Raw genomic sequence first — 12,357 nt, 5'->3', positions numbered from 1 at the left:
GTCAAACTACAAAAAGCTCATTATGCAAACGTGTTAATTAAATATTTTATATCATAAAAAAATTATGTTATGCTCATAATATAAAGGAAAATAACTGAAAGAGATGCAGAGTAAAAAAAAAGGCAATCAAAATGCAGCCTAAGTGTATGTTTATTTTTTGAGCACCAGGTTTATTTATGTATACTATATATAATATATTTACATCTCACTCAACAACAAAACCACAAATAACTTGTTACATGTCGGAGCAGACTTCAGATTAGCTAGCACCTTAAGCCAATAGGCCACGCTAATAATAGGTAATCTCCCATCATGCATCTGTGAGAGATGCTTTGAGGATATGGCCTTCCTGTTCGTTCCCTTTTTCACCCTGCGTTACCTCATGATGTTATATGTAGACATACTAAAGGGCAGAGTAGCTAATGTATATGGCAATGGCTTTATTATAGGAGCAGTGTTTACTCAAGGCTACCTGCTCTTAAGTACACATTTTAAGTATTTGTTTATACTTGACTTCATCTCAGAGGGAATATTTTTACTCTATTACATCTATTTGATCACCTCAATCACATTGAAGATTCGGATCAAAAATACAAAATACAATCAACCAAAATAAGAGAAATAGATTAGTAGAAGGGATTAATAGAGATACATTGCACTTTATTGATACCTTTGTGAGATTCACAAGCTGTAAATGCAGTACAAATAAAGTCTAATTAACATATTATGCTCATTTTCATGTTCAAATGTGTATGTAGTGTCTCTACTGTGACATGTCTCCATACTTTAATGTTCAAAAAGCTTTTTACTTTTCTCATACTTCCTGTGCTGCAGCACCTCTTTTCACCCTCTTTCTGAAACCAGAGTCCAGTCTGCTCTGATTGGTTAGCTGGCCACCTCTGTTGTGATTGGTCAACCACTTAGAGATGTCCCGCACCTTAGCCTATCATGTACAATGTCTTGTACTGCTAGCCAATAGGAGCGCAAGTGTGAAATAGTGAGGTTACTATGTTCTCGAAGTAAACAAAGGAGTCCAATGAGGTGTTTTTGCTGGGGAGAGAACAATAAAATACAATACTAAAATGCTTTTAGAAGTTAAAAAACAGTATAATAAAATAACCATAATAATAAAATACTGGGAAAAGATATGTTTGTAATTCTACTTGACACTTGAGTAACGTTTGGAAATCAGGACTTTAACTTGTAATGGGGTATATTTAGACCATAGTATTTGTACTTAAATAAAAGATCTAAGTACTGTCAGGGAATAATTCTGCATACATGTTTACCTTTTGCCCTCTGACGCAGATGACCAACCTTAGGCAGCAGCTACCTCCCTTAAGGAGGGGCTGCCCTAGCATTTTGTTGTTGTTACCAGTTTATGACCGGGCAACTCTCTGTCAGATATAGTTATTGTTGTGGGACACCTGGAACACATCCTTCTCGGAGTGTAGATGACCCTGAGCCATAAGCGACAACTAATGTGATTCAGTGTCCTCAGCTGTTTAGTCTATCTATTGAAGAATGTTGATTATTACACTCTGAACTAGTTAAAACCTGGAGCTACAGGAGGGTTCTGCAGAGTTGATTGTGGCATCTCAACCGTGTGGTCAAACCGTGGCCCGTGACATGTCTTATCAATTCTCTGGCCGAAGCTCCAAATAAACGGTCAGTGTTTGCCATCAAAGCTCCAGCTCTCCTCGTGTCTCTTTGAGTCCTGTTTCCATTTGCTTCAGAAGTTTCCCCCACAAGTACTTCTTCAAACACTGAGTAGAGGTATATTTAGCACAACATGAAAACACTACTTTGTTAGTTCCCATAACTTGTATTCCACTACTGCTTTTTAACGACCAAACACAGTCCCTGTGCACCGGTTTTAAATCCTCAGCTCTGCACATTCATCAGGACCTGCTGACCGTGACTCAGGGGGTTTAGCTTTACCTCTGCTTCGAGAGTTCAAAGGTGTTATTGTCATATACACAGCTACAGTCATGCAATGCAATTCCTAAGTCACAGGCTCCTCCAACAATGCAACATAAACAAAAACACAACAACAATAAAAACTGTACAAGAAGAAATAGAGTAGAAATAACGGTATCACTTTACAATAAGACTACCCTTATATAGGGTTTACGAATAGTTTGTAATTCAGTTATTAATTAGGTTGTTAACACTTTATAAATCATTAATAAGCTTTTATAAGACATGAGATAAACAGGGAAACTGTGACCGGTTGCTTGCCAAATAGTGAGCCCACATTTACTGCTAAGCCTTATTATAAATGGTAGTAACTCATTAATAAATGGGAATGTGTTTTACACTTTACAATAAGGCTCCCTTTTGGCAACTATAAATGTTAATAACTCGTAAATAAATGGTCATAAAGAGATGCCAAGAAACATCAAGATGGATGGGGGGGAATCAACTCAGTGAACAACAGATACCAAGGATGTTGGCTGATGAAGAAGACGAAGTATGTTGCTAGGTAGCTAATATAAGACTTAGTCATCTTGCCAAATAGTGAGTGAGCCTGTGTTGACGTATGAAAACTATGTTAGAACTGGTTTATAAATGGTTCTTAATGATTAATAAAGTGTTTACAACCTAATTAATAACCTAATTATAAACCCTTTATGAATCCTTTATAAGGGTAGTCTTATTGTAAAGGGGTACCGAAATAACATACTGCAAGAGTGTTGCAAGACTAATGTAAGTGATGCATGGAGAAGTTAACTATATGCAAGTTAATAGAATAAAATTAGCTAAATATAAAATCAGAGGCGGGAGAAGTATTTCTACTTGAGTAAAAGTAGAAGTACCAGAGTGTTGGAATACTCTGTTCTGAGTTAAAGTTCTGCATTCAAAATGTTACTCAAGTAAAAGTACCAAAAGTAAAATTGTGCAGATTGGTCAATTTCAGAATAATATATATGATATGTGTTATAATGACTGATCATTAAAGTGTTCTCAAAGCTGGTAAAGGTGCAGCTAGTTTGAATGACTTTGTATACTGCAGGGTAGCTTGTGAATTTACTCCAGGTGGAACTAAAGTCTGATTTAACACTTGATTATATTTCACATCATTCATCCAAATCTGTAAAGTAACTAAAGGTATTAAATACATGTAATGGAGTACAAGTACACGATTTACCTCTGAACTCAAGTGGAGTAGAAGTACAAAGTAGCAAAATATACTCAAGTACAAATATTTCAAAATTGTACTTAAGTACAGTACTTCAGTAAAAGTACTTAGTTACTTTCCACCACTGAGCATGCGCAACCTGAGAGCGGCGGGGTGATTTCCTCTCCAGCAGCAGAGCAGTAGTGTGTCTTTAAAAGGCTGAACCTGCAGCAGCCAGCAGACCCTGGATCTGTTTCCTCTCTGCGAGCACCGTGCAGTGACATGGCATCATCATAGCGGCTGTCAGCAGCAGCAGCAGCCGCAGCAGCCGCAGCATCATGGAGCCTCTCCGGCCGCAGAGGCGCACCGCAGCCCGGGTTCTGGACACCTTGACGCCGGCCCTGATCCTCCTGAGCGCCGGGGCAGTGACGGCGGAGGACGGAGGAGCAATGGAGGAGCTCACCACGGAGAAGGAGGCGGAGGAAAGTCACCGCCAGGACAGCGTTAATTTACTCACATTCATTATGCTGCTGACCTTAACCATTCTCACCATCTGGCTCTTCAAGCACAGACGGGTGCGATTTCTGCACGAGACCGGGCTGGCGATGATTTACGGTGAGATCAAATAAATAATAACAAATAAATATATATATATGTTGCACACACGTACATACAGCCAGTGGCGGATCTAGACCGATTTTTACTGGGGGGGGGGGGGGCCATGCTGGGGCCAGTTATTCTATCAGATTCAAAGACTGAAAGCTTTATTGTCATATGCACTGCTACAGCTTAGATATGGGAATGGACATCTTAATTCCTAGGATCCCCTAACAATGCAACTTAATATAAATATAGGACATAATTTCCAAGAAAATTCATATGACTCCATAATAGTAACAACAAACTATTAAAGGCAGATGCAATAAAACAAATACAATGAATATATATATATATATATATTAAAATGAGAAAAAGAGGGGACACATCACCAGCAAAGATAACGTTTTTTGTTATTATTTTGATAATAAATTCATTGTTTTCATTCATTTTTAAATCAGAAAGTGGGAAATAATTCCCACATTTTCTGATTCCAGCCTCTCCACTGACAGGATATCCTGCTTTTTCTTTATTGATATCGTTGTAAACTAAATATTTTTTGACTTTTCTGGAACAGAACAAGACATTTGAAGACATCACATTTGGCTTTGTAAAGATGTGATAGACATTTATTGACATTTTAATAGAATAAACTGGTATTGACTGACTAGAATCAGCAGAATAATGAATAAAGAGGATAATCAATAGTGGCTGGTCAAAATCTAACAAACATCATGCATTAAAAAAAAGATGATTTCCTTAAAAACAACATAAGGAAAGGTAACGCAGGGTTGTCATCAGCTTCATCTATTACCTGCCATTTTATTCCTATGGTGACAACCATATGAGCACAGAATAATCCCTGTTGACTGTGTAGAGCAGGGGTGGGGAACCTTTTTCCTCTCAAGGGCCATTTCAATTTTTACAACATCCTCCGAGGGCCATACAAATGATTGAACTCAACCTCTGCTTAAAAAAACTAAAATCAAAGCCCATTCATTTGGCCTTTCTTTCATGCTGTGCAAAGAAAAATCAACCTCTTAATCCAGATATTTTACCATGACTCGCGCATGCATGCACGTGCATGGTTGTGGCAGGACCACCAAAACAGAAAGATATGGACACAAGATGTGTGCAAATGTATTTAGTTTCCTATCCATGTGAACATGATTTAAGTGCGGGGGGGGGGGGGGGGGACCTAACCTCCTCTAGGGGGTCCGGGGGCATGCTCCCCTGGGAAGATGTTTTTTAAATGTTGAAGTTAAAAGCATCAATCTGGTGCACTTCTCAACACCCATATGAAACAGAACTGTAAGCAGATTTTCTTTTTCTTTATGGATATTTTACAAATCACTCTCCTTTTTAAACTGTATTCTTGTTTATTAATAACAACTTTTTTTTACTGTCATATAGTATTTTATACCTGTTTACTTTATTCTCTTATTTTTTTACAACTATAATGATCATATAAAGATGTGCCTTTACCTCACTGGTTGTAGAAAAAGCTTCTTATATTCGTTAGCATAGCTAGCTAACCAGATGCTAATAACAACAAAGTTATTGACTGTATGATCGGTATGACAGATGAACAGATCGCCACTGGGCTTTCAACTAAAGACACAGCCACGCAAAAACTGCGGCATGTGTACGGCTCCTTATGGGTACTGCAATTTGTGAAGTGGCGGAGCGACGTTCTGGTGCTTTATTTTTTCAAAATAAATTGTATTTTTAATCTACTCTTCAAACACCTTAAATTAACATTACTCCTTGATTGACTTTTAAAAATATGTTTTTTAGCCAGAAGAATAGTTATATTTATTAACTGTGTGCGGTCTTCATCTAAAAGCCCAAATAAAATATTAAAAGGTGTAAATGTAAATTCAATATTTGCCGCCAAATCATTTGCTAAACATTATGATTTGTGTGGAAACATTTCATTATTAAGATTTATTTTTTATTTGAACCTCTTTTTCTTTCTCTTTCTGATCCTCCTTAGCAACGGTCATTGCAGTCCTTGACAGCGGTCTGTTCTACTGGATTAACAACATGTCACATGTTCTGAATCGACCAGTCAGAACTTTATTTAGCCTCCGTATTGTTTATGGTTGAATGTGGGCCGCGAATTTTTTCCGCATTTTAGGTAAATTATGGCATTAAATATTACTTTTAATCGATTATCAAAAAAGGAAAAATAGGGATTGTTTTTCTGTTCTTCCACAATAGGTAATTTATCCAAGCAGATATACATATATGGTATTGGGAAATAAATAAAAGTATTTTACCCTCTGACTACATAATCCATTTATACGAGTAGATTTTCCCGGCTAATGATTTATTTCAGTCTCATCTGTGTTTAGTGTCTCTTCAAATGTCAGTGATTAACCTGAGATTATAACATGAAGGACAAACTTTGAATTGTTTTTCTTGATTAAAAAGCAAACCGTGAAATCACAGCACATATTTACTTTTTACTTTACTATGGGAACATCATTGCTTTGTTTTTTTAAGTTGGTTTAATTGGAGTTTCAACACAACTCCAGAATCATGGGAATCATTGTGTTTTTTTCTGGACTGTCACCAAAAGCGCTGCCAAGTGGAACCATGTCAAATATTGATTTTCTGAATAAACAGCTGGCTCCACAGAAACTGTTTGCAGGTATTGTGGGAGTGTAATCGGGACAAATCAGAATACTTTAAGGCTAGATTTTAGTCGGACAAATCAGGCAAAACAAACAAGACTGTTTGCTCAACATTTTAAAAGGTCCTTGGGAGGTACTTTTAAAATATGCCCTTGAACCTCAGGCTATGAGTGAGCAAGACATTACTGTATACACAAGGCCTTGAAATTTAAATATCTAAATGTAAGGTTATTTCCCACACATTATTAGCTGAGACTGTACGAGTGAAAACATGTCAACACATATCTTTGTATGTGTTTTTCTCAGGTTTGCTGGTGGATGTGATTCTCTAGTGCTAAACGTTTCATATATGATTTATAATAGATTTTCACACCTTTCTTTGAGTTTGTTAGTGGATGAGATTCTCCAATGCTCCCATTTCCTATAATATATCTGTCCCCATTCCCTAGGTTTGCTGCTGGACTTGAATCTACACTTATACACATTTTATATATTGTGTTTTTATTACTTTTCTCCGTTTCTTTTTTACCCAGGTTTGCTTGTGGAGGTTATCCTTTGGTACTGCATCCCGGCCTTAAGCAACCATTGTTCTCCCTTTAGCTCTGGTTTGCTTGTGGGTCTGATTCTACAATGCGACACAGTTTATACATTACCATCTGCCTTTTGATCCTGCAGTACGACATCCCGGCCACCAGCTACCATTTTCTCCCCCTTTCCCAGGTTTGCTGCTGGTCTTGAATCTACAAGGCTACACATTTTATATAACATTTTTAAAATTATTTTCCCCCAGGTTTGCTGGTGGGGGTGATCCTGCGGTACGGCATCCCGGCCACCAGCTACCACAACAAGACCCCCCCCAGCTGCTCACTGAAGGAGGGGCCGGTCAGCACCGTCCTGCTGAACATCAGCGGGAAGTTCTTTGAGTACACGCTGAAGGGAGAGATCAACTCCAGAGAGATCCACAACGTGGAGCAGAACGACATGCTGCGCAAAGTAAACACTTAACTCTCGCTTTTTCATTCATGTTCTTACTTTTTCTCACATTATTGACATATACATGCACACTTTCCCTACTGAATGTTGAACAGGCATGCACTTTGCCCCGTATCCTCATAAAATTCTACACCTTTAGAAGCATTTAGTCAGAACTTTCTCTAAATCTGTGAAATGTAATGTTGTTAGGGAGTAGTGACCTACATGTCATTTAACAGTTTAACTATATTTTGCGGTAGCTTTTTGTTTAACTTCTTCCCTATTTGCATAGTGATTCAGTTATTTGTGTTACTTTTTCAATTTTTGTGGCGTAGATATGACTGAAACCCCGAGCAATTTGGGGCCTGATGTTTAGATTTTCTTACAAATAAAAGGATAGAGTCTGATTAAGAGCAGAAACACTGTAGACATGTAAATGCTTTCATTGTCTTCTCCCCTTTAACACAGGATGTGCTAAGTATACCTTCAACTTAACAGATGTGTCCATTTTATTTTGTCTATGCTGTGTAAAAAGGTGAAAGTTGAAGACAGTTTTAGGTGTTTAGACTGTATAAAACACTGACGAGTACAACAACCGACGGCATTTCCATTGTTTTCAATTTAAACATAATACTTGATTTTGCATCTGTTTGAGCCAATTGTTGTTTTTTTTTAAAAGGTCAAATAATATTGTCCCCTAGTGGTAACCTCTGTCGTCAAAGGAATATAAAAGACTGCAAATCTCACGGCGCCAGCCTTCAAGAGACACAGAAATGGGCAACCTGTGTGGAAGACGCAGTCAAGACGGTTTTAACTGTTAAATTATATTATGTACAACATAAGAGAAAGAAAGATTACATTTCTTTATCCTTTTATTTGAGTTTTGGCTTTTCTGTTTTGATTTTGACCACAAAAATCCACAAGTAATGTCGTTTTTTTATATTTATTTCATTTACTGTTTCTCAGTCGAACCTCTCTTTTGTTAAATGTGCAGATACAACATCAAATTCATTTCCTAAAATCTTTTCCAGGTGACATTCGACCCTGAAGTGTTCTTCAACATTTTGCTGCCTCCCATTATATTCCACGCTGGATACAGTCTGAAGAAGGTGAGTGCGGCTTGTTCAAATCATTCTATCTAATGCTCAATGTCTTTCAACTTGCAGTAACGTAATATAATGCAAAATACTATAGCAGGACACGCACACTTTGACGCTATTTACACACTATCTGTTGTTGTTTTGAGGCTTCTTCGTCTCTTTGTAGTCATTTTGTGTCTCCTTAGCCGCGTTCACACCGGAGTACTTATCCCACTTTAGTTCCGATATAGTTCCGAAATGTCGCGTTCACACCAAAAAGAGCCGGAACTAAAACTCAAAAAAAGTGTTGTGAAGCCACCATTTTATTATCCTCGCATTATTAGCATTAGCATTAGCCCAGCGTAGAAACGCAGAGAGACTAATTTATGGCAACACAAAATAAAACATGGGAGCGGTGGAAATGAGGAGATGTCGGCGTTCTGGCGATTTACTCGGAAGTCTTTCTACTGAAGCCAGTCCCCAACTCCGGGGATTTTGGGCGGCAGTATACACGCCGTGAAGTTGTTTGCGGCCTGCCAGTAAACCCAAAGCAGAAGAAGAAGAAGTGACGTCAGCGGCTTCATTTGCCTAATCCACCCCCAGGGATTTATTCCGGTGTGAACGCGATCTGTATTTAGTTCATCAGAACTAAAGAGTTCTGATGAACTAAGTTCTCATGAACCTTTGTGGGAAAAGTACTGCGGTGTGAACGCGCCTCTTGTAGTTTTGTTGCGTCTCTTCCTGGTTAGTATTTGTCTTTTTGTAGGTTACGGCCATGATGGGGCCTGATCTGCTCCCTCATTATATGTTATGCTACCCTCATGATAAATTGTAGGTTTTTGTAAGTTTTGAAATGCATTGGATTTCATGCACGCGGCAATGCTAAGGGTTTACACTCACACCAATAACACATGTTATTTCCAACATCCGGGGTTTACTTTTAGTATTTATTGTAGTCATTGTGGTGCTTTGCAGTGATTTTAAGTCTTGTTGTGCCGTTTTTATAGACTTTTTGACTAGCTTTGTGGTCATTGAATGTCTTTTTGTTTCAAGTTTGTTGATATTGTTGTGTCTTTGAGGTCATTTTGAGTCTCATTGCTGTATTTTTAGGCTTTTTGTAGTACAGTTCCCTCCTATTTAAATTACAAGGCCATGTCTTGTCTTTCTTGTAGTCGTTGTGTGTCTCTTTGCAGTTTGGTAAATGCCTCCTTCAGTGATTTTTAGTAAGATAAATCCAGAGGGTCCTTCAGCTTGTGGCCCTATCATTACTTGCCCTGTAGTCAGGTGGATATCTGATTCTGCTGCCACTTCCTGCTGCCTCTCACACACTGAGTGTCTCTGAGGGGAACTCCACTGCAGATGTCTTTCGTTTCCTCTCTGGCTTTTACAAAAAAAACAACCAAAAAAACAACAGTGAAAATATGAGACGGTTCTGCTTCCCATTGTTGAGCAACAGTAGTGTGGTGTTTAGAGAAGGATTATCATTAATCCATCGCCATGTTTACAGTATTCAACTGCAGCAGCTGGTGCAGTTCATGCAGGAAGAGTTTTCTGACTAAATATCAGACAATTATGTATAAGCCCATTCCTCCTATACTGCAATGTATGTTTTAAACGGCATTTAAAAAAAACACAAGTGCTCTTCTTGCACCCCCCGCTACAATGGGCATGCTTCACAGTTTTTTTTTTTAAAGATGTATTGTTTAGCATTTTTGCCCAAATGTAATAGTGTGGAAATTGGTTGGGGGAGACAATTTAAATTCAATGGCATGCGCTTTTAAATGACCTTTCATGCCTTTTTTTAAAGTTTATTTTTGTATTATTGAATATCTTAAATTGCTGTCTTTCTGATTCATTTGGCCTTTTTATTCTTTTTTATTATATATTTACCTGAGGATGCCAAGCTGGACAGAGTTTCTAAATAATGATACTGCTATAAAATGTCCGTTTTTTTTTTACAAAAGTGATAGAAGTGAAGTTTTATGGATTGTCTTTCTCCTAAAATTGCAACTAAAAATCTTCGAAATAATTGGCAACATATATTTTTTTAGGTATGTAACTGAACGCCTCTTGCATGAACTAATAACCAACAACACTCATATTATTTGTTGTCTTCAGATGAAGTGCTATCTAGCAAAGGTATAAGAACACATTACATTATTACATGTCACTTGTTAGACACTTTAATCCAAAGCGATTTACATACTCAATACTGTGGACAATCCCCACAGGAGCACTTTGGGGTGAAGTGTCTCAGGGACACAACGACATGCTGACTGCAGTGGGGTTTGAACCTGATCCGAACACCAACGCACTAATCCACTGCGCCACAGCCTCCCTATTGTTACAATCAACAATACAGTTTCAATTTTTTCTTTAAATGTACCCCATGGCACAGTTGGTTTTAAATAACTGTCCGAGTGATGTTAAAACATTCTTAAATGTAAAGTGAGAACTCCTTTTTTTGTTTTTCTGGTGAAATTGTGATTAGAGCTGGAATTTGCTGAGTCGGATCTAAGGAACAGGAAGCAGGAAGTCATGTTGGGAGGGATTTTAAACGCAGCAATAACGGCTTTTCTTCAGTTCATAACAAGCTTTAGTTCTCTGTAATGAAACACACAGTATAGTAATGAATATCAGAATCAGAATACCTTTATTAATCCCACTGAGGGGAAATGTGCAGCGTTACAGCAGGAAAGAGCCACAGACAGCTTAGTGTTGCATATCTGAAATGCGTTAAAAAAGTACTAAGTTATAATAAACAAACAAACAACACAACAATATGCTAAAAAAGTCCTAAGTTATAATATAATAAACAATATGCTAAAAAAAAAAGATAAAAAGTTACATAATTTTCAAAAATACAGATCAAAAACAAATCAAATCCTGTAGCAGTTCTTTTAGCAGCCTGGTATATATTACAGTTATTAAAGATGGCATATGTATATAAAGTATATATTGCACATAAAGCACATATTGCACATAGTTTGACGGTATTTAACTGCAGCAAGTTACACAATCTACAAAATACAAGATAGATACCTTGTAACAGTAACAAGGGTTTAGCAGCCGGGTATAAATTACACAGTTATTAATGGCATATATATATTGCACATATTGCACAAAGTCAGTTTGTATTTAGCAGCAAGGGGTGTTATAGTCTGTGTTGTGGTGTGTGTAGGAGGGTCTACTAGGGGCAGTGCTGGTTGTAAAGTCTGACCGGTGCAGGAAGGAAGGACCTGCGGTATCTCTCCGTGTGACAGGTGGGGTGCAGCAGCCTGTCGCTGAAGGAGCTGCACAGTGAGGACAGGGTGTCCTGGAGGGGGTGGGACATATTGTCCAGCAGGGAGGACAGCTTGGCTGCCATTCTCCTGTCTCCCACCACCTCCACAGTGTCCAGAGGAATCCCCAGGACAGAGCTGGCCCTGAACACAACGTGCTGCACACTTCTTCTTTCTATTTGACATAAATCCCTCCTCTCAGTCACTGAACCAAAGGCACTTTTCATCGGAGTCAGTGTTTTTGTTTCTTAGATCAGGGGTGTCAAACTCAAATACACAGTGGGCCAAAATAAAAAAAATGGGTACTAGTCGAGGGCCGGACTGGTTCAATGTTTATTGCAGAACTTATTGAAATGAACTTATTGCACATATTAAACCTGGAACTAACAAAGCTTAAATGATTGCCTATAAAAACAACATTAAACATTAAATAATCAGTTAATTCATTTCTTATGGCTCTATCTGCAGCTTTTGTCACGGTTTTAAATTTGTGTGTCTGGTAGTGGGTGTTTTGCTTTTCTCCTTGTCATGTTTTCCTCCCTGTATATTGTCTGTTTTTTTTTTCCCCCTTGGTTTTCCTGTCTGTTGTTAGTTTCCCTGGTGTTTCTAATTTCCTGATTATTTTCACCTGTCACCCCTTCTGTGTCTCCTGTGCTAATCAGCGTCAG

At 38.1% G+C, this 12,357-nt stretch overlaps 1 protein-coding gene across 1 annotated transcript in view; it reads left to right on the top strand.

The window, feature by feature from the left end:
• Positions 1-2,652: 2,652 nt before the first annotated feature.
• The window catches only part of slc9a7 (solute carrier family 9 member 7), a 39,271-nt gene continuing 29,566 nt past the window's right edge, over positions 2,653-12,357 (top strand). The window contains exons 1-3 of the mRNA XM_079684152.1: positions 2,653-3,736; positions 7,148-7,350; positions 8,361-8,438. Of these exons, the coding sequence (XP_079540278.1) occupies positions 3,460-3,736; positions 7,148-7,350; positions 8,361-8,438 (558 nt within the window). The 5' untranslated portion in view covers positions 2,653-3,459. The remainder of the gene's footprint in view (positions 3,737-7,147; positions 7,351-8,360; positions 8,439-12,357) is intronic.

This window comes from Notothenia rossii (assembly GCF_949606895.1).
Source record: "Notothenia rossii genome assembly, chromosome: 1".
NCBI lineage: Eukaryota > Metazoa > Chordata > Actinopteri > Perciformes > Nototheniidae > Notothenia > Notothenia rossii.
Note: the sequence above shows the minus strand (reverse complement) of the source record. Positions and strands in the feature narration are given on the sequence as shown.